General features: G+C 41.8%; 1 protein-coding gene across 2 annotated transcripts in view; it reads left to right on the top strand.

Moving 5' to 3' along the window:
- The window catches only part of LDAF1 (lipid droplet assembly factor 1), a 115246-nt gene that overhangs the window by 73850 nt on the left and 17605 nt on the right, over nt 1–23791 (top strand). For both annotated transcript variants that reach the window (XM_073647961.1, XM_073647960.1), the window contains exon 3: nt 10965–11133. In XM_073647961.1, coding sequence (XP_073504062.1) covers nt 10965–11133 — 169 coding nt within the window. The remainder of the gene's footprint in view (nt 1–10964; nt 11134–23791) is intronic.

Here is a 23791-nt window from a genome sequence, read left to right as displayed (position 1 = left end):
GAACAACGCTCATCTCTAGTCACGAGTCCAGTAGTCCTAGTGTTAAGGTTTTATCCAGCACTTCTCTCACTTCTGCATGGGAGTGACAGGTGCTACTGACGTAGTGTCCATTATCCAATTGTCAGTTACTGGCAGGTATCTTGCACGCACCCTTTTCTGATTAATAGGACATTGAGAGAAATTGAGAGGCAATGGATAACCCCTCCAGAATTATGACCCCCACTCCCTTGCTCCAGGGGGCCTATAGCAGTGTCATAGGCTGCCGATATGGTACCAACAGCGTTTGTTTCTCTCCAAACTCAAGCAGTGATCGTACTTCAACTCGTTTTCATTTGCCGGGACAAGTACAGTGGCCGTGAAACTTATTCAACCTCTACTGCAAATTCAGTTTGTTAGCAAAATTGATAAACGTTCTGCTGTTTCCAATAAACCAATCAAAGAAAACCATTTAAATCACTCAACACAACTAATATAATAAGAGTTTTCTCCAAATTCAGCAATAAATGCCACTTTTAATGATTAAATCCGAATTATTCAACCCCCTTCATGACCAACGTCTTTAGTGCTTACTAGTAGTGTTGAGCAAAATTGTTCGGCATTTCAAATTGGTGTTCGGGGTTCCAGCTTGTTCGCGCCAAAAAGTCGTCTCCGCCCATGAACATCTCTGATTTGCCACGCTGTCACGCAGATAACATCTGCGTGACAGCATGGCAAATCAGGGATATTCATGGGCTGAGCCGACTTTTTGGCGCGAACAAGCTGGAACCCCGAACACCAATTTGAAATGCCGAACAATTTCGCTCAACACTACTTACTAGAGCTGTTTTGGCTGTTATGACCTACTGAAAATGTGATGCAAAGCCAGATACCAGCTTCTGGCAGCGTTCCTGAGGAATTTCCGCCAATTCCTCATGGGTAATGGCCACAAGTTCACTAATATTCTTGGGTTTACTGCACCCACCTTTTTCAAATCTTAACAAAAATTTTCTATGGGGTTCAAGTCAGGCGACTGTGATGACCACTCCAGAATCTTCTAGGACTTCTTAAACCAAGTCATGATGGACTTTGAGCTATGTTTTGTAATCATTGTCCTGTTGGACGATCCAGTGATGCCCAAACTTCAGCTTCCTCACAGAAGGCATGATGTTTTGTATTAGATTCAAACAGGCATCAGGAGATCCTGTTTGGGCCAGCAACACGCTGCAAGTTTCCAGTGGCAGACTTGGCAAAGCAGCCCTATCACATAGAATAGAATCTCTACATTTTTATGACCTCCTTATAAGGTTTTTAGGATATGGGAGTTGACTTTTGTGATTTAGGGTCAGTAGTGGTGCACATTTTGGAGATCGGGAATGGAGACCTTCAGCTTTTATTAAGCCCCTCACTGTGCAGACTAAAACCTCAATGCCTGCTGCCACCAAATCCAGATCTTTTTGTAGTCACTGGCTCCATAGGAATCTGGTGGCAGCCGATAATTGCTTCCTCTTTCTCCCACGTCCAGATAGTATAGCCAGTGATCCTTTTAACCTTTCTGAAAGGCAATGGTCTCTTTAACTTTTTGGAGCACTCTTTTTACCTGGGCTGTATTCACACGTTGTGACCTATTTAACCCTCTCCAGAAATCTATTGAAATAAACCCTAAAAGGGCAGATTCCACGAGTAGATATTAACCTCTCACTGGTAGACTATTAAAACGTAATACGTTGACAATAAATGCGATTCAATGTCCTGCTATTGAGGGGTTGAGATTTAGTTGATTTAATTGTATTTTTCAATGGGTTTAGGGTTTAATTGTATATTCATTTTAATACCTCTCCCAAGTGTTATTTTCTGCTCAGTACAACTATATATTCTTTCCTGACACATGATTTGCTATTATGTCATATTTCAGGTCCCTGTCTTTGAAGCACGCTCAGGAGCTGAGCTTGCATATTTCTCAACAGATGATGGCTGTGCTACACAGCCATCATCTGCCTTTAACAGCAGTAGACAGAGCTGATCACTGCCTGCTGCTGTTGACTTCTCACATACTGCTGCCAATCTCAGACAGTGGCATTTAAAAAACAAGATTTAACACCTTACTGGCCTGGGGCGTATTAATACTCCCCAGGCCATCACCCCAGGTTCAGTGAGGACTTCGACGGTGAGCCCGCACTTAACCGGGCACATGTCAGCTGATTATTACAGCTGACATGTGCCCGCAACAGCCGCGGGTGGAATCACGATCCACTCGCGGCTGTTAACATGTTAAATGCCGCTGTCAATCTCTGACAGCGGCATTTAACATCGCAGCACCGGAAGCACGACATTAGCCCCGCCCATCGGTGACCCCGTCACGTGATCGCGGGTCACCGATGGGTGGTCATGACAACCCTGGGTCTGCAGCAGGCTCCAGTAGTTGTCATGTAAAGATTACTGTGAGCGCCACCTAGTGGTCGGCGCTCATAGTACAGGAGCATTTCTGCTCCATACAGGTGATCTGCTGATCACCTCTATGTAGCAGAGGCGATCAGACAAGTGCTGCTTCTAGTCTCCTATGGAGACTATAGAAGCAAGCAAAACGTTTTAAAAAATTGTTTTTAAAAATATTAAAAAAATTAAAAAAATGTAAAAGTTTAAGTCACCCCCTTTTTGCCCCATTCAAAATAAAATAATAATAAATAAACTCCACATACACATATTTGGCATCGCCGCATTCAGAATCGCGCAACCTATCAATATAAAAAAAGAATTAATCCGATCGGTAAACGGCGTAACGAGAAAAAAATTCCAAACGCCAGAATTACGTTTTTTTGGTCACCACAACATTGCAATAAAATGCAATAACGGGCGATGAAAAGATTGCATCTACCCCAAAATGGTATCAATTAAAACGTCAGCCCGGCGTGCAAAAAATAAGCCCTCATCCGGCCCCAGATCCCGAAAAATGGAAACGCTACGGGTCTTGGAAAATGGCGCCATTTTAAAAAAAAATTTTTTAGCAAACTTTGGATTTTTTTTTCACCACTTAAATAAAAAATAACCTATACTTGTTTGGTGTCTACGAACTCGTAATGACCTGGAGAATAATAATGGCAGGTCAGTTTTAGCATCCAGTGAACGTGAAAAGAAAAAAAAACAAAAAGCAACTGTGGAATTGCATTTTTTTTGCAATTTCAACACACTTGTTTTTTTTTTCCCTGTTTTCCAGTACACGATATGGTAAAACTAGTAATGGCGTTTAAAGTTACAACTCGTCCCACAAAAAATAAGCCCTCACATGGCCATATTGACCAAAAAATAAAAACGCTATGGCTCTGGGAACAAGAGGAGCAAAAAACGAAAATGCAAAAAAAAAGGAAAATCCCAAGGTCGCAAAGAGTTTAATGGGGAAAAAAAAAATGAAAACATCAGAATTGCAGTTTTTCGCAACACTGCAAAAAGTTCACTAAGGAACAATCAAAACATCGTAGCTATTCTGATGGTATCAAATAAAACATCAGCTCATCATGCAAAAAAACAAGTCTTAATGTAGCTCTATTGAACTTAACAAATTTTGTATTACCGTAATCATACTGACCTGGAGAATCATATTGCCAAATCATTTTTACTCCACAATGACAGCAGAAAAACAGAATTGATTTTTTTGCGCACTTTTTTGGAATTTTTTTTCCTTGTTTTCCAGCACATTGAATGGTGTCATTGAATACTACAACTTGTCCCGGCAAAAACAAGCTCTCGTGGCGGTAAAAATAAAAAGTAATGGCTCTTGGAAGAAGGCAAAGAATGCAAAAACGGAAAATAACCCGGTCGGGAAGGGGTTAGTCAAATTGTTCTTGTTTGATTGGTTTATTGCAAACAGAAGAACGTTTGTAAATTTTGCTAATCGGCCTAATTTGCAATGGAGGTTGAATAATTATGATTGTAACTGTAATACATTAGCTGTAAAAACCTTCAGCGACTATATTAATATTCTGCACATGCACCATTGAGGAATCAAGCACTTTTAGAATTGCAGACTTTTGCTCTCAAGTACATTATCTGAAATAAGTGCTTCATTTGTAAGTACTGTAACTATTTATAATATAGGCTATTCGGGACTTGGAAAAATCGCTGACTATACTTATACGTTCTCTAGGCTGAATTCTGGTAGATACCATGTAATATAAAAGAAATAGGTAATTTAAACCTACCATATGCATTTTTTGATCTAAGGATCTAAATGTACATAGTAGAAATTCTTTACTTCAGGGCTCATCCATTTGGAATTTTTGCTTGTCCAGCTCCCTTCAGAAATAGTTCAAAACCTACAAGGCTCCATATATTAGAAACTAAATGGATCGCCCAATCCCAAAAATCTTACAACATCATTAAGTGGTCATACGTACATACTGTATGTCTTACTGGAAGTGCAGCTGACGCGCCCAGGGGATGGGGACGACTCGGCGCTCGGGCCTTGCTGTTTGTTTTGGGGGATGGGGATGTTGCGGTGGCCGGCTCCCGGGCTCGTACCCTGTGGTCACTCTTAAAAGCAAAGGGAAGGGGGAAAAGGTGTATGCGATAGGGCGAATGTTCGTGACTCCACCCGTGGTGTCTGGTGAGGATCACCAGCGCTGCGACAGTCCTCTGAGGCCGTTGATCAGGCAGCTATAGATGGTTCGGCTACCCACAGGTGGAGCAGGCCTCAGGGCAGCGTAGAGAAGGTGTGCAATAGAGCGTTGGCGGGTGCAGAGCCGCGTAGGAAAGAACAGACAGAGGCAGTATTTGAAGTCATCCAAGTCTTTACTCACGGTGGTGTTTTCTCAGCTCAGAGCTCCTCTCTGCTGTCACACGGCGAGCTGCGGCCGCCAGGGTGGAGTTCAGCACACTCCAGGTAGTTCAGGAGCGCTTGACAGGACCCCCACTCTAGTGTGTTCCTCTCTTGTTGAACTTCTCCCGCCTTGTGTCCCCCACTGAGTCCCGTACGGGTACTGCGATGTCCCTTGTGGGTAACGTGTAGTTCCCGGACCCACTGGGTGACCTTTTTGGTGACTTGTGGTGAGAGCGTGGTGTATGGCCGGGTCTCTCTGGATAAACTCAGATTAGGGCACACAAGTGGTGACTCCGCTCCTTCCGTAGCCCCCTGGGATCCACATAAGCCTCCGGACTTTTCCGACAGAGATTTGAAGTGCAAAGTCAGATAATCGGGGACCGTTACCCCCTCATGCGGCAGGGTCTCTCTGGCAGGGCCAGAATAAGGTATGCAGGTGGCGACTCCGCTCCGTCCGCACCTCCTGAGATCCTTTCGCCTGTGGAGCCTATCTCCTCTGCTCCCCTCCTGGGCCTTCTTGGTTGGACTCTGACCGGGGACAGAGCCGGTTATAAATCTGCCCTAATCCCCCGTCTCGAGGCCTGTGGAAGCAGGGTTGAAAAGCAATGACTGACTTTCATTTGTTCATTTTAATAATTTTTAATTTATTATTACTTTTGTCAGATTTAAGTTATTTCTGTGACCATTGTGGGTTTTTCTTTCATTAAACGAGGGGAACCAACAATTTTGGCCACGTGTTTATGATCACACAGCCGAGTAATAATCATGACGGGCCATGGTGGGGAATGGAAATGGCTCAGTTATTTACCCCTTAGATCCCACGATCAATGGTGACAATAGCATATAGGGAGTTTGACAGAAAAATTGTTGCTCTCATGGGTTGTCAGATCATTCGGGGGTCATATGAAGTCCACAGTCTGCCATCTTTGTACACCTGTTAGGTAATAAAATGTAGATACACATAATTAATCAAATTACTCACAGCCCTAACTATAAAATTGATCATCAAAACTTCCAAAAATAGACAAAAAAGTAATCAAAAAGTAGTTAATACGTGAAAATGGTGCCAATATAGATATCAACTCGTCCTGATAAACGGCTTAGTCGACAGAAAAATGAAAAACTTCTGTCTCGGTAGTTAAATAAATGCTGCCAACCTCACTCTATTCTTTGGTGTTTGTTTTATAGAATCTAAGAATTTCACACTTCAAAAAAAAAACAAAACAGCAAAATAAAACTTACAATTCAATTGTACTTCATCGTGAACACTGTAAACACGAAACCCAAAAATTGCAGAATCTGTTTCTTTTCTTCTTCATTTCTCTACAAAATAAAATTTATAAATGTTTTTCTATATATTAAATGTACAATTAAAAGCCTTCAAAAAAACCAAAACCACCTATAGCTATTTCATCTGAAATGTTATGACTCTAGCGAGGAAAAATAAAACACTGTTTTCTAGGCCAAAAGTATCTGCATCTGTGAGGTGTTAAAAATAATAATAATAATAATAATAGTAGAATACTCCTTCCGCTAATATTAAAAACCAACTTAGAGTCCAAAAAATATATATAAAGACCTTCACTGCACTCTTGGGGAAATCGCTGTGTATAGATAAGGATATCTCCAAATTCTCTGTTATGTTATTAAAAAAAAAAAAAAAGCAAAAACACACAATAAGGAAAACTATTTTCAATCCCTTTTTATATCAATTTTCCAATAATAAAACATATTGTGAAGTACAGAAAACAAAATATTTACCCCGATGAGGCAACAATGACTCGGTCCTATCGAAGGTAGCAGGAAGAATTTTTCCATTTCAGAACGCCTGAGGAAGGTGCATGTCCCCGAAACCTTGCACCAAGATGGCATATTGTGTTACACGTTGAAAACTCTTCCTGCTTCCTCTACCTCCATTATTCGCCGGTGCACCATGTTCGGAAGGGATGAGGATGTCTATAGAACTAAGTCATTGTTGCCTAATCGAGGTCAATATTTAGTTTTCTATTACTACACTTCACATTATATTTTTCTATTGGAATATGACTATAAAATTGCATTGACGAAAAACTTCTTCTGCATTTTTTTTTTAATTCATTGAAGTATATGCAAAGTGAAGCCACCATCTTTCTTAACATCTTAACGAAGTGTCACCCCCTTGACCACTTTCTTATATTTTTTTTTATTTTGTAAAATAGTTTGTTTTTTAAAGTAAAGATTTGTTCTACATGGCCTAAATCCCACGCTATGGATGCCACATGAGGGAGGCTAGAGAAACACTGTATTAGTAATACTAGTAATTATACAATGCTTGAGTCGTCATCATTATTATCATCAAGTGGTTTGCCCCTTTAAGTGTTCCAGGTGAAGTTAATTGAGAAGAAAGTCATAAAATGACAGCTATTTAAACAAAAGTAACAAAACAGCTGTGTAAGAATATGAGATGTAATTATGGTGATTATTGCAATTAATCTGGGGAAACTGATATAAGGGCTATGAGAAAACAATTTTCAAAGAATACCATTCCTGTTGGTTGTGGAGTGTTGCAAGGCAGCCGTAAAGAGACAAAAAAAATCAAATTTATAATTATTTTTGTAAATTTTTGCCAGAACTTCTTTGTGCTGCCATAGATCAATCGATTTTACCTCTTAATCCTGTTTACTTCTATTCACTTTAACATTTCACTGAATACTAGGATTGCTCACACATATGCAAAGTACTGCTTTTTTGACTGTACATTTACAAAAATATAAGCATAAAGAGTGTAAATTCTTCAGTATTTACTTTCGTACCTGTACTCTGAAGTAGTAGGTTCCATTTAGAATTTTCTCCCTTTCAAGGCTCCTTTTCACCTTTCGCTGCCTGTGTCAGATCCCATTATAGTAATGACAATCTGTTCATGGAGTAACAACATCAGAATGATAACTAAAGCATTTGTGGCGCTATGAGGGTCTCCAGAAATATACATTTTTTAACTGTAATATTTAGTAACACATTTGTTATTTTTTTTAAATTAATTATCCTCAATGCATTCCAAAGTTATGAAGTTTTATATTCGTTTTCCTGTGAAGGAGTTAATTATCTTCCAGGCATTGAAAAGGTATAAAGTTTTGTATTATACTTCATTACCTTATTTTGCTTCCTTCTCTCCCAAACACTATGCTGCAGTGCTTTTTTTCATATGGTCTGTTCATGCTCCTTTTAGAAGCTGCTTTCAACTGCTGCCCAGTGAAGGTCCCTACTCTATTTACAAATAATCAGAATAGGGGAATACCCCTCTTAGTTTCTCCGCTCTGCACTCCTCTACTCTGTTTGTAAATGGAGTACTGATCTTGGCTGAGCAGCAGTTAAAAGCAGCTTTAGAAGGAGCATGAATTGGCCATTTGAAACAGCACTGCATCATAGTGTTCTTTATACCTTTTCAGTGCCTCGAAGGAAAAATAATTAACTACTTCTCAACATCCCGTGTAGATGTACGGCTCATTCCAGATGCGAATGTATGGAGTGAGCCCAGAAGCTAAGCGCCGATCACTATTGTTATCCACATCAATGTCATTGTCAATCTCTGACAACTGTATCTTAAGTCCTGGGGTCAATTACTGGGTGCCAATGGGTTGCTATGACAGCTGGGACCTGCTGAAGGTCCCCATTGCTGCAATGGTGATACTCATGTGAAGCCCAGCCACAGGTTGAGCATCATGGGAGACCATCATTTTAGCTATGTACTGCAATACAGTTAACTGCTGGTTCAAGACACCAAAAAGGACTAACAATGATGTAAAAATAAAACAAAAAAAGTTTTTCAAAATATTACAAAGAAAACAAAAACTAATTGACCCTTATTTTTCCTTTTTCCCCATTTAAAATAAATATATTAAAAACAAAAAAAACATATTTATATCTATCAGAATATTTAATTATTTAACCTGAACAGTAAATGTTGTAAAGCAAAAAATTTTTTTTTTTTGAAAACCCAGATTTTTTTTTTATATGTATCTTCCAAAATATGCAATTAAAGTGATCAAAAAGTCATATGTACGCCAAAATAGTATCATTAGAAATGTCAGTTCTCCATCCAAAAAGCAAGGTGTCATACAGCTCTATTGTGAAAAAAATAACATAGTTATAGACCTCAAAATATGGCAACAGAAACCACTATGATAGTTAGTTAGTGAGAGGGGCGCCACTAGGGACAATAGGAACCGGTATCTGTAACAGACTATAAAAAAATGTATGGGCAGTGTAAACCTCTCAGACCAGGTGCTCCAACCATATCTGGTGAAGAAGACCAATGCTTGGTTTAAAAAGATAGAACCACAGAAATATGCTGGGAAACCAATGCACCATACGGTCTTATCTGGTGTAGAGGAACATAAGGATTCAGGGAGGTGCTCACATGATAAAGTTGTGTGCCTCCTTGGACCCCGCTCTACCCTCAGAAAGCTACAATAAAAGCGGACTATAAGACGCACCACCATTTTATTAAAAACATTTTTTTTCCTGTTTTCCTCCCCAAAATTTGTAGTGTGTCTTATGGTCCGGTGCATCTTATAATCCTCAGAATACGGTATATTCTGCATGGACCTTGGAAAAGTATAACCGAGTGTAATAGTCCTTTGAGCCATAGCAGATGTCAACCTATGTAAATGCTTTAGAACTTGAAATTTTGATTAGTTTACAAAGTAGACAAACTATATTGACTATTGGCAGATACGACCTGGACATACTTGAGATGATGAACATTTGAGACAAACTGGAAGTTGTAAAGGACTTCAACCTACTCGGATCAAGGATCACTCAAGATGCAGAGACGACACGGGGCATCAACAGGAGATCAGCTATGGGCAAACCAACAATGAAGTCACTTGGCAAGGTTTTCAAATCGAGGAACATTTCACTGGCGACAAAGACACGTCTCGTACATAGTTTGTTCTTTTCTGTACTAACATGTGGATGCGAAACCTGGACGATAAAGAAACAAGACAGAAGAAGAACCAACGCCTTTGAAATGTGGTGCTGGAGAAGGATGTTATCAATACCTTGGATGGCAAGAAGAATAAACCAATCAATTTTGGAACAAATCAAGCCAGACATATCACTCGAAGCAAAGATCACCAAGCTTCGACTTGCCTACTATAGACACATCATACGAAGAGAGCAATCACTGGAGAAGGAAATCATGATCAGAAGAATAGAAAGCATGAGGCAAAGGGGAAGACCACCAACCTGATGGCTTTATACTATCAAGATAACGGTGGAGAAGACCCTGGTGGACCTATTTAGGCCTACATAAAATTGATCTTCCTACAGAGCGTTCATCCATCAAGTCGCCATGGCTCCAGATCCTGCTGTAGGCTGCTAAATAATAGTAATAATAATTACAGAATAACATGGAAGGAAGAAATCTTTACTTATTTTGGCATCAATAGAAACCGCTATGCAATATCAATGAATGAATGAATGAATGAATGAATGAATGAATGAATATATAAAGGCAGTGGAAGCAGTTTTTTCCAATATGTACTTTTCAACCACACATATTAATCTTATATCTCATACAAGAAGCTGTTTGACTACTAGTTATGGGGATACAACACCCTCTGCACCACCAGAAAACCCTTATACGGCCTTGTGCACATGGCGCCTCTTAGACGCCAGTAAGTTTTCCCCGGCAAAGCCGCTTCAGGAAAACATCTGCAAGTGATTTTTCCGTCATTCTTGCAGCATCTTTCACTATACGCTGTGAATTATAGAGAGCAGATGGCTTCCGGAAGAAAGAGCATGTCACTTCTTTTAACCACATCAGTGTTTCCGAACTCTGAAACGAATAAAAGATGTGACCAAAGACGTAACATGTGCACAGCAATGTTGTTTTGACATTGCTGTGCATTATGTTCATTTTATAGGGCGTTTTTGTGGTATTTTTTTTGGGCAGTATGTGTCTGAAAACGATGTTGCCTGCACATAGCCTAAGAAGTCCTGCAGTACGTTTTATTACATGTTGATGATGATATCGTGTGATCTTACAACTGTCCTAAGAAAGGGAGCACCATCATTACCAGTGGCACCCGCAGTTGTATGAACTCAGCCCATGTCCCTGATGTCTTTAGGATTATAATGAAACAGGCCATAATTATCGTTTTCATGACCTGCTTTTTTTCCCATATTGGTGTAGGTGGTCGCCTTTATGAACTCCCCTGTTGGACAATACTTGGATGAGCGTCCATTTCTCTCCTTGTCACTCCTGGTCTTTATTGCACTCTCTGCTGTCCCTGTTGGCTTATTTCTGACTGTAATTGCAGGAACGGCAGTCACTGCCTGCCTTGGGGTGATAATTTTGGAAGGTAAGATACATTTAGGTTCATTGTAGTCTTCATTTTTTTTTCTAAATCTGTATTAGACAATCATTATATATATCTTGGTAATATCTTTTCATAGAACAGAATATTATTTATTATTATAGCACCATTTATTCCATGACGCTTTACATGTGAAAAGGGGGTATACATAACAAAAACACTTACAATAATCTTGAACAATACGAGTCAGCGACTGGTACAGGAGGAGCGAGGACCCTGCCCGCGAGGGCTCAGTCTACAAATATTGCCAGAGGTTGAGCTACAGTGCCTACAAGTAATATTCAACCCCCTGCAGATTTAGCTGGTTTAATCATAGAATCATAGAATGGTAGAGTTGGAAGGGACCTCCTGGGTCATCTGGTCCAACCCCCTGCTCAAAGCAGGATTCACTAGATCATCTCAGACAGATGTCTGTCCAGCCTCTGTTTGAAGACGTCCATTGAAGGGGAACTCACCACCTCTCGTGGCAGCCTGTTCCACTCATTAATCACCCTAACTGTCAAAAAGTTTTTTCTAATATCTAATCTGTGTCTCCTCCCATTTAGTTTCATCCCATTGCTTCTAGTCTTTCCTTGTGCAAATGAGAATAAAGATGATCCTTCTACAATGTGACAGCCCTTGACATATTTGTAGACAGCTATTAAGTCTCCTCTCAGTCTTCTTTTTTGCAAGCTAAACATTCCCAAATCCTGCAACCGTTCCTCATAGGACATGGTTTGCAGACCAGTCACCATTCTGGTCGCTCTTCTCTGAACTTGCTCCAGTTTGTCTGTCTTTTTTAAAATGTGGTGCCCAAAACTGTACACAGTATTCCAGATGAGGTCTGACCAAAGAGGAGTAAAGACCGATAATGACTTCACGTGATCTAGACTGTATGCTTCTGTTAATACATCCCAGAATTGTATTTGCCTTTTTTGCTGCTGCATCACACTGTTGACTCATGTTCAGTTTATGATCTATTAGTATACCTAAGTCTTTTTCACATGTACTGTTGCTTAGCTCTATTCCTCCCATTCTGTATATGTTTTTTTCATTTTTATTGCCAGATGTAGTACTTTGCATTTTTCCCTGTTAAAAACCATTCTGTTGGTTGCTGCCCACTGCTCCAGTTTATTTAGGTCTTTTTGAATCCTCTCTCTCTCTTCTCTAGTATTAGCTATCCCTCCTAGCTTTGTGTCATCAGCAAATTTAATCAGTTTACCCTCAATTCCTTCATCTAAATCATTGATAAAGATGTTGAACAATACAGGTCCCAGGACGGAGCCCTGTGGTACCCCACTTGAGACATTCATCCAGCTGGATGTGAAGCCATTTACAACCACCCTTTGAGTCTGATCACTAAGCCAGTTATGAATCCACCTAACAGTTGCCTGGTCCATTGCCTGGTTTGATAAGATGCAAATAAATTAGAGCCTTCAAACTGCAAACGAGAGTAGGTTTTATGAACAGAAGCATAAATCTTACAAACCAAAAAGTTATGTTGCTCAGTTGAATTTTATTACACTTTAAACATAAAAGTGTGGGTCAATTATTATACAACCCCTATGTTTAATATTTTGTGGAATAACCCTTGTTTGCAATTACAGCTAATAATCGTCTTTTATAAGACCTGATCAGGCCGGCACAGGTCTGTGGAGTTATCTTGGCCCACTCCTCCATGCAGATCTTCTCCAAGTTATCTAGGTTCTTTGGGTGTCTCATGTGGACTTTATTCTTGAGCTCCTTCAACAAGTTTTCAATTGGGTTAAGGTCAGGAGACTGACTAGGCCACTCCAACACCTTGACTTTTTCCCTCTTGAACCAGGCCTTGGTTTTCTTGGCTGTGTGCTTTGGGTCGTTGTCTTGTTGGAAGATGAAATTACGACCCATCTTAAGATCCTTGATGGAGGAGCGGAGGTTCTTGGCCAAAATCTCCAGGTAGGCCGTGCTATCCATCTTCCCATGGATGCGGACCAGATGGCCAGGCCCCTTGGCTGAGAAACAGCCCCACAGCATGATGCTGCCACCACCATGCTTGACTGTAGGGATGGTATTCTTGGGGTCGTATGCAGTGCCATCCAGTCTCCAAACATCACGTGTGTGGTTGGCACCAAAGATCTCGATCTTGGTCTCATCAGACCATAGAACCTTGAACCAGTCTGTCTCAGAGTCCTCCAAGTGATCATGAGCAAACTGTAGACGAGCCTTGACATGACGCTTTGAAAGTAAAGGTACCATACAGGCTCGTCTGGAACGGAGACCATTGCGGTGGAGTACGTTAATTATGGTATTGACTGAAACCAATGTCCCCAAAATTAGGGAAATCTGGGAAACAAAGTAAGTTCAGCCTGAAGAAGGTCATGTAATGCTGGGCTGTTGGGGGTGCCCACTGAAGCTTAAGGGCATATTCTGTTGACTGATGTCCTGTAAAAACACTGAATTGTGGTAGAAAAATACATAGAATGTTTGTAGGGTATGTGGCTCCGATATCGGCTGTGTTTCTTAATAATTATGTTCATGGAAAAAACTCTTTTCCAGCGCACTTCACTACTCTAAAGGCCCCCATACATATTCCCCCACAGTCGGTGGTATCCGTCTACAGTGTAATGTGTAAATGAGCCTCCTAGCTCTACTGTCACGGATCCGTCAGATGCAACAGACAGTCGCTCTGCATCTGGCTGCCGAAGGTCTCTGTGTTTGGCATTGCAAACGCCTTCTTAATCCTTTTGACTTTTGGATCCAGCGGCAACCTTCCTCTGCTCTGATTTGATACACCTTGGCCTGGGTGTTTATAAACTTAGGCCTGGGTGTTTATAAACTCTGTCTGCTTCAGGGAGTTGCCGGTGATATCCACATTTTCCCCTGTGAAGGTATGGAGCTTTAGCAGTTGGCTTACTTCCTCTCTGGTGCCCTTGGAGTACATTTGGTGTTATCTCTTTGGAGTCTGCTCAAGCTAAGTTTCTTCCCCTTTGTTTGTCTCCCTTGTTGTCTTTACTTTATAGTGGGGACTGACCAGTGCTCATCCCACCTCCCTATCCAGAGTCTACCTCTAGGGATATTCAGGGCCTAGGTTTCCTGCTCGGTGATTGGTGTGGAATCAATATAGGGATGATAGGGGAGGCAGGGTGTTATTAAATCTGCCTAGGGGTCTCCACTCCCTCTTTCCCTAGTGTCTGGGCTTACTTCCCCTCATCCCTTTGTGTTGCACTTAGTCTTTCCCACACTGTGTGTGACATCTACCTAGACAGGTGATGCTGGGGAAGAGAAGGAAGAGAGGAGTCTGGCAGTGTCTTTCATTGAGAACACAGGAGCTGAGCGTTCATTTATATGGAGGAGTTTGGTCTGCTGAACAAATATCTTAAGACCAGAATGTGGAAAGGTAATAGGCAGTCCAATAAATGTTCAAGCAAAATGTGAGTAAATTTAATTTTACCACTCAACCCGACTTGAATGCAGATGAATAATCCTTTCCGGTAACTTCACTTGCATATTCTTTACCATAATTATGGGTCTTGACTATTATTATCCCACAACTGAATTCGTAAGCTTTCCAACCCCACTGAAGACAGCTTGGATCAGAAGAGACTAAAGAAAGATGTTGGGTTCAGTAGTTCCACAGGAGATGTTTTGAAATATCTTGTGGTTCCAGAAGTTGATCAGTTCACCCACAATGACATATGGTTGGGGCAGTTTACCACCAGATAGAATTTTCAAGTAAAATGCTTTAATTTTACTCACAAAGGTACAATAATACGGCTAATAAATACCAAGCATTTGGCATGCCTGTCTTGTACTCAAACCTGGGTTTCGCCTGTTGACTTCTTCAAGGGCCAACTGGGTAGGAACTGTACAAATAGCTTAGCCTTTAATTCAGGGCACAGAAACCAGACACAACACATTATAGTCAATGAGGTCTTTCTGCATTAGTTTGCATCAGTTATCTAACAGATCTGTATGTCACCGGAGTTCTGTTTCTCTATCCCTAGAACAGAGAAACGGAACTAAAAAACACAGCCGATAACGGAGCCAAACTCTGCTCCATACAGATGAGGTGCAAGCACCTTCAAACAGGTGTCTTTAGTCAAGTTTCTGACTTGGTCATGCTCCATGGTTCGTTAAAGCACCAGACATTGACTTGTAGGGTAGCTACCTCTGCTTTGTAGTTCTTTCAATATAGTTTTCTCTTGTTTTCTGTGAGCTAGTTTGCATATATTTCCCTTCTAGAGCCAAAACTTTGCTAAAAAGGTATTTGCACATGGTCAATGAACAGAGAACTAGGACAGAGCTGTAATATGGTTGTATGCATGAAACGTTTTGTACTTTTTTATTGAATGTAAGCCTAATAAAACAGTGTGCCTGGGTGTAATGTAAGCAAATATCTGTGACTTGATTTTAAAGCCCTGGTTTGTACTAACAAGACAAAGATTAATGGAATTCATTCAAATTCTGCACATTGCATTCAAAGAATTATCTTGGGAGCCCCATACAGGTAATGTCAGTGGGTGGACAAGCAGGATGATTGCCTTTGGTTAATTCAACAATGCACATTATTGACTCTTCATTGGCCTCTCTTCACCTATATGCGCTGCTTTATTTTCTTTCATTTTAATTTTTCCTATTTCGGTCAATCACAGAAATCACTTTGTATACTTTTGTATTTGTTTCCCATAATTATCTGTGCTAGTACATAATAGAATACTCTTTTTATTTGCACTGCTGGATACTTGATGTGAATAATTCTTTATTATGTTTAAGCATTCTGAATCTTCTATACAAATTATACTATTCTAAACTCATTCTCATTTCTGAGCTCTGGCAAAATTTATGTATAAATTCCATTTTTGCTTTGATTAGCCACTAGTGTTGAGCGAGCACTAAAATCCTCGGGTGCTCGAAGCTCGGGCCGAGCTCACCGTGATACTCGGGTGCTCGACCCGAGCAACGAGCCCAATGTTAGTCTATGGGAGACCTGAGCATTTTTGCGGCGGCACCCCCGTCAGTCTGTAGAAAGCCTAAAAAGTCCCCAAAACGATAGTGACAGTGCTCAAATGACATGGGGGCAGCATGGGCATCGCCCCAGGAAGCATTTCTAACCCCCAGGTCACTGCTGTCAACAACGTGGTCAGAGGTATTAAGCCACTTTTACGGGCTTACAATAAAACGTTCAAAAACGAAACTGAAACGGTTTTCCTGTGAAATATGTTAAGGAACATCCTTTCCAGGGTAAAGACTTGTGTATAAGGTAAAATAAATAACCAAAAACAAAAATACTCCTCCACACCTTGGGATATGTTCACAAGTAGCATTTTTTATGCGTTTTTGCACTTCTGTATTGCTTTCAACCGTGACAAATGCATTCACCGGGAAATGTCATTTTAACATTTTACAACCTTATCTGGCCATGTGCTGTGTGACACATGTTTACAGTGCTGAAAAGACATGGGAACAGCATGGGGAAGACCCCTGGAAGCATCTCTGACACCCAGGTCACTGCCTAAAAGTGTGCCCATCAGAAGTGATCCTTACCGCATCAGAAGATGCAGACTTGCAACTATCCCCGTGCAAGTCCTTGTCCCAGGGCAGTGTTCAATTGTACCTCCCCCATTCCTTGCAATGCAAGTGCAAGTATGCAGCCTGCCACCCACCCACCCCCAGGCTGCAATACCATACTGCTTGCTTGCACTTGAAATTGGGCCTTTTAGGCATGTGGAGGCGGAATCTGGCCACCACGTCATGGCTGCGTCGGCGGCCTGGTATCCATACTCAGTCCCCCGTCCATAAACGGTCCCCAGCCACCCCTATTTGTCCCGATGCGCCTTATACACAATTGCGCATACCAAAACATTACCTGTGTCCTCCCCAGTGCATTTAGTGGGAAGGACAACCTAACCACAAACACGTGGACAAGTGAATGTGGCCAGGGATGGTCCATCTCACTGACTCCTTCACACTGGGTTAATATTGTGGAAGCCGGGACACAGTTGGACACTGGGATGCAACACGTCCTCCAGACATACAGGAATGCGAGTCCTGGGTCAATCAGGCTTCAACACAAAGTTCAGAAGGTAGGCAGCAGCAGTGGTCGGCCTCCTACACAACGAGTAAATTATTCATGATCATGAGGCCATCCATCTCCTTAGCTTTCTGTTCCTTGGAATGCAAGCGCATGTATGTAGTAGCGGCTAGGCCTGAGATGGTCAGCGTTTTGGCGCATATCCTACCTCCTCCAAGGATTGCTGGATGTTTTCCTGCTACTATCCCAGTTCTATGACTCCCATTAAAACAAAGCTTCAGGTGATGAATGATGGATGAGGTGGTGGCAAAGGAGAAAGAGCAGGAGGAACAGGGAATATTCACATCAATATCAGGTCAGTCAACCACACATGTCTTGTAGGATATGTTTCTGTACCAAAAGGACCTGTTCGGCTACACAGTTATAGGGCATACAGTGAGTGCAATGCCTACCAAAAATTTAGAGGCACTCCAATGCCCCTTGGAAGTGACATGGAGGTCAGAGGGCCTTAACTAAACCTTTTTTTCCATTTATAGCAATTGGGTCTCCTGTACACTGTTGGCCTAAGCAGTGAGTGGAAAGCTTTCCAAAAATTATGAGGAACTGCAATGCCCCTTGAAACAGACGTGGATTACAGCGTACTAAAAACCTTCTACCCATTATTTGGGGAGTGGGTCTCCCTTAGTGTTGGCCTATGCATTGAAAAGCAAAAGCTGACTAAAATTAGGAGGAAATGCAATGCCCGTTGGAAGAGTCGTGGAGTGCAGAGTGGTTTAACAAGATGGTTTTAATGCCCCTTACAAGAGCCATGCAGTACAGCATATTAAAAACATTATTCCCATTATTGGGGAGTGGGTCTCCCATAGTCTTTGCCTATGCCTTCCAAGCAAAAGCTGCCAAAAATTAGGACGGAGGAACTTGCAATGCTGGCAACACGGACCACGGTCCCCCTAGTGGTATAGTGGTGGTGGAGGCTGAGGATAAGGAGAAGAGCAAAAAACAGCCAAAATGAGGAAGCGTATACCCATTTGTGGGTGTGAAGCGGTGCATGGGAATACACCTCCCGAAATAACACAGTGGATTTGACTTTGTTACTCTGCTGTCATTTGGTGGTGATGAAAAGTCTGGCCCAATCCAGCCCTTGTTCATTTTGATAAGGGTCAGCTTGTCAGCATTGTCAGTTGACAGGCGAGTGCGCTTATCAGTTATAATTCCCCCACAATAACACACTAGTGGCAGGGCAGGCCAGGACCTCCAAGGCGTACAGAGAGAGTTCATTCCAAGTGTCCAGCTTGTATACCCAATAATTAAAAGGCACAGAGGAATCACGGAGGATGCTGGTACGGTCGGCAAGGTACTCCCTCACCATCTTTTGAAACTTTCCACTCCTTGTGAGAGTACCCTGGTGGTGGTCAGGCTGGTAGTTTTGTCACCCCTGCTGATGCTTGCCTGGCAGGTGGTACAAATGTCCTTTTTGGGGTTATCAGCAGAGTCTTTAAAATAATTCCAGACTCTGGAAGACCTACCGGTTTTACTGGCAACGTCCCTCGTGTTGGTGTTCCGGGGAACAGTTGCCCGCCTTCTGTCTGCGGCCACCACACTGCTTCCTCCTGCCTGTTGGGGTACGCTGCCTCCCTCCACCTGTGTGCTGCTGGCCGCGCTCTGCGTGTCCTCCTGCCACGTTGGGTCAGTTACTAGATCATCCACCACCTCCTCCTCTTCCACTTCCGCACCTGGGTCCTCCTCACTTCATGGCAATTGTGTCTCATCGTCCACCTCTTGTGACAAATGGCAAGTGTCGCCTTCCTGTGGCCGTGGCTGTTCAAATATTTGGGCATTGCTACATGGGATCTCCTCTTCCACCACTTCAAGCGGAGCAGGCGAGGGGCCCAAATATGGAAATGGACCAGTGAACAGCTCTTCAGAGTGTCCAACTGTGGGATCAGTTGCTGTCTGACGACACTCGGCATGGTGTGAGGAGGAGTATGCGGTTGAGACTCACGGCTACTAAGACTTGACCATGTGGAAGACAGACCGGAGGTGGTGGTGCCCAGGTGACTGGAAGTATTATCTGCTATCCAATTAATAACCTGTTCATACTGATCAGTTCGCAATAGTGTTGTTGTTGTGTGCTTCCCTAGTAATTTGGTCAAGAAGTGGGAGCGAGAAGATGTGGCTGTTGGTTGTGGCACATTTTCACCTTGGCCACGGCCCCGTCCTCTGCACGCACCATCACCAGAATGTCCAGTTCCACGTCCCTTGCCACGCGCCTTGCCCATTGTAAATGAAGTAAAATAGCTTACACTCGCACTATCAATGGCAAAAGGGTAATAACAAGGAGATTTTGAATCGTGGAAGAGGAAAACCACAGTTCTAGTTCTCTGGCCTACACCAGACTCTTTTAAACAGATATATTTGTGTCTGAACACTCACAGGCACTTAATTTTTTTTGGGGGGGGTTGGGGGAAATACCAAAAGGTTAATAAGACAGGTATTTGTACAGTCTGACTGAGAAAAATAAAAAAAGAGGATTTAGATGAAAAAAAAAGTTTTTTTCCTGGCCCCTGAGACCTGGCGCTAAGTCTAGCAATTTGAAAAGCAGCACACAGGACTGTAATGCAGTGTTTGTTGGTATAACCACTGCGTCTCCTATACAGCCAGCCTTCCTGCCTGCCTGATATCTGGGATGGATATTAGTCCTGAGAAGGACTGTTTGTTTGATTTTACAGGCTTTAGAGACCTTACACTACCTATTTTGCAGTATAAATCTCTCCCTAGCTCATCAGCACTCTCCCTACACCCTCTGATCCGGAGCGACTGTGTCCAAGATGGCGGCACCCGGTTTTAAATACTCGAGGTAACGCTGTGCGGCCAGCCAATCACTGTAATGCCGACAAAACCAACATGGCTGCGGCATTACAGTGACTGGCTGGCAATCCCTGCATGTTCACTGGCTCTGTAAAGAGCGCCAAACATGCAGGGCGGAGACCCGAGCTCCCGCCCTAGTAACCCAGGAATGCTCGGTGCTCGCCGAACATCCCGAGTAGTGAGATGCTCGGGCGAGTACCGAGCAGTGTCGAGCATGCTCGCTCAACACTATTAGCCACGCTTCTCAAGAAGTGGTCTAATTTATTTATTTAGTTCTGTATAGTTTTTTTTTACATTTTTTTTTTATACCTGCCAATATTTTATTCTACCTTTAAAAAGTCCTTCCATCTTCTGCCAATGCGTAAAATTCTCTTCGGTTTTTCTGTAATGTATCGTTAAAATGGATATAACTGTTAAAGGATAGGGACTGAGGACTCTCAAATCAAAATATTTTTTAGGATAGGGAGGGACATTTTTGGCAACATGATTTTTTTTCTTTTTTTTACTTAACCGGTTCCCGACCGCCCACTGTAGATAAACGTCGGCGCTTGCCGGGCTCTGTGCAGTGCCGACGTTTAAAAACGGTGGGTGGTCTCGCAGTGCTCAGGACCCCCAGGGTCCTGCAAGCACTGCGATTCCGGTGCAGAGCGTTAGCTCTGACAGGGTACATCATCGGGACCTGATTAGATCAGGTCCCAGTGATGTTAACCCTTTGCTGTCTTCTATATGCTGTGATCTATAGTGATCGCGGCATATAGGAGACAGCAGGAAGAGAGGGGGTCGTCTTACTTACCTCTGAAGACCTCCGTTTCGTTTGAGGACCTGGGGTTGCTATGGCAGCTGGAGGTCACATGACCGCCTCCAGCTCTGCCATATATGGTGTCCTTCCTGTCTGACTTCAGCCTGTATGTAGCTGAAGTCAGACAGGAGACTCTGACTGAAACAGTCAGTGAAGATCTCATATAATGTAATATATGTGTATTACATTACATGAGATCAGTGATCAGAAAAATAAAAATTAATGTCCCATACAGGGACTAAGTAAAAATGTAAAAAAAAGTAAAAAAAAAGTTTTTAAACTATTAAAAAAAAAATCACAAAATAAATAAAAATAAATAAATAAAATATTAAACCAATAAATCCGTAAATTATTACAAAACCAAAAAAAGTACACATATTTGGTATCGCCGCGTCCGAAACAACCCGAGCTATAAAACTGTCACACTAATTAACTCCTTCTGTGCACACCGTAATAAAAATAAATAAAAAACGGAGCAAAAAAATATGCTTTTTTATCATATCGCCAAACAAAAAGTGGAAAAAAATGTGATCAAAAAGCAGAATAGAAATAAAAATGGTACCACTGAAAACGTCATCTTGTTCTGCAAAAAAAAGCCGCCATACAGCTCCATCAGCCAAAAAATAAAAAAGTTATAGCGCTCAGAATAAAGCAATGCAAAAAAAATATTTTTTTTTCTATAAAATTGTTTTATTGTGTAAAAGCGCCAAAACATAAAAAAAATACAGTAAGTGTAGTATCGCTGTAAACGTACTGACCCGAAGAATAACGCTGCCTGATCACTTTTACCACACGCAGAACGGCATAAAAAAAACCTCAAAAAACAATTCCTGAAGTGTTTGTTTTTGTTAACTTTACCTCCCAAAAAACGGAATAGAAAGCGATCAAAAAATGTCACGTGCCCAAAAATGGTTCCAATAAAAATTTCAACTCGTCCCGCAAAAAACAAGCCGTTACATGACTCTATCGGCCGAAATATGGAAAAATTATAGCTCTCAAAATATGGTGATGCAAAAACTAGATTTTGCAAAAAAAGCGTATTTTAGTGTGTGACAGCTGTCAGTCATAAAAACCCGATATAAATCTGGTATCTCTGTAATCGCACCAACCCGAAGAATAAAGTAATCTAATCAGTTATATCACACTAGGAACGGCATAAAAAATAAATAAAACAAATATTATTCACCTGCTACTGATTTGTTTATTATGTCTCCCAAAGATCCCAGTAAGGCTCTGCTCACATTTATCCTGTGCTCTGCGCTGAGCACTTACACCAGAGTTTCCGTGTAAATCTCTGAAATACGTGATTCAGCCAGAACCCATGATGGAAGATTCCCTGTAATGAGGCAGATATAGGCCACTGTGGATGCCGTCTAGCCTGGGATCCCACGGTGTCATTTGTTTTAGGCGTGCATAAAAGTGCGGTTGGCCACAGTTTTGTGCACTTCTGAAAAAAAGGACACCACTAAACAGAGGCCAGACGGAGTCCAGAGTAACTCTGCTGCCTCATTACAGTGAATGGATCCTGCAGGGGTTTCATCTGAATTACATCACTTGGAAAATTAGATGGAAACCCCGATGTAAGTGCTCAGCCTAGAGCGCCGGATAAATGTTACGTAAAATGTTCCCAATAAAAGCTTCAACTCAGTCCTCAAAAAAAGCTAGTCCCCACTCAGGTCCATCATCTGTTAAAAATATAAGGGACTTCCAAGTTACTGGTAGCAGAAAGGCTCTGGAAAAGCAAAATGGTCCTTGCCCCCCAAAAGAAATTCAGAAAATTTTGTGCTCCCAAATCCAAATGCCTATTCTACAATAATTTGTTCTCCAATTGTCAAATAGCGCTCCTTCCCCCTCAAATCTCACCGTATGGCTAAGTGGTACGATACAGCCACATATGGGGTATTGACACTTTTAGAAGAAATTGTGTGACACATTTCGGCACCATTTTTACCCATTGCCCTGTGTGAAAATGTAAAATCTGAGGGTAAAACATTTTTTTGTGGTAAAAATATAATTATGCTTTTTTCACTGCCCAATGGTATAAATTTAAAAATTAAAAAATGCTCACTACTTCCCTAGATGAATTCCTTGAGAGGTGTAGTTTACAAAATGGGGTCACTTGTGGGGGTTTCTGCTGTTTTGGCATGTCAGCGACTCTTCAAATGTGACATGGTGTCTGCTGCCTATCCCAGCCAACATAGCGCTTCTTTCTCTTCCGAACCCTGCCGTACACCAAAGCAGTGGTTTTCCCCCACATATGGGGTATCGGCGTACTCAGGAGAAATTGTACAACAAATTTCATGGTGCAATTTATCCTGTTACCCTTATGATAATGCAAAATTAGGGAATGAAAAACATTTTTTATGGGAAAAATGTGAAAATTTTATTTTTACGGCTCAATATTATAAACTTCTGTGAAGCAGCTGGGGGTGCAAGGTGCTCACCACACATCTAGATAAGTTCCCTAAGGGGTATAGTTTCCAAATTGGTGGCACTTGTGGGGGGTTTCCACGGTTTAGGCACATTAGGGGCTCCCCAAATGTGACATGGCGTCCGCTAATTATTCAAACAAATTTTACATTCAAAAAGTCAAATGGCGCTCCTTCCCTTTCAAACCCTGCCATGTGCCCAAACAGTAATTTGCCTCCACATATGGGGTATCGGCGTGTTCAGGAGAAATTGCACAACAAATTTCATGGTGCAATTTATCCTGTTACCCTTATGATAATACAAAATTAGGGAATGAAAAACATTTTTTGAGGGAAAAATGTGAAAATTGTATTTTTACGGCTCAATATTATAAACTTCTGTGAAGCAGCTGGGGGTGCAAGGTGCTCACCACACATCTAGATAAGTTCCCTAAGGGGTCTAGTTTCCAAAATGGTGGCACTTGTGGGGGGTTTCCACTGTTTAGGCACATTAGGGGCTCCCCAAATGTGACATGGCGTCCGCTAATTATTCAAACAAATTTTACATTCAAAAAG

The sequence above is a fragment of the Phyllobates terribilis genome, unplaced genomic scaffold (assembly GCF_046119375.1).
Source record: "Phyllobates terribilis strain yellow unplaced genomic scaffold, ASM4611937v1 Scaffold_9__5_contigs__length_417890890, whole genome shotgun sequence".
In the NCBI taxonomy this organism is placed as follows: Eukaryota; Metazoa; Chordata; class Amphibia; order Anura; family Dendrobatidae; genus Phyllobates; species Phyllobates terribilis.
The sequence above is the reverse complement of the archived record's forward strand: the minus strand, read 5'-3'. Positions and strand labels throughout refer to the sequence as shown.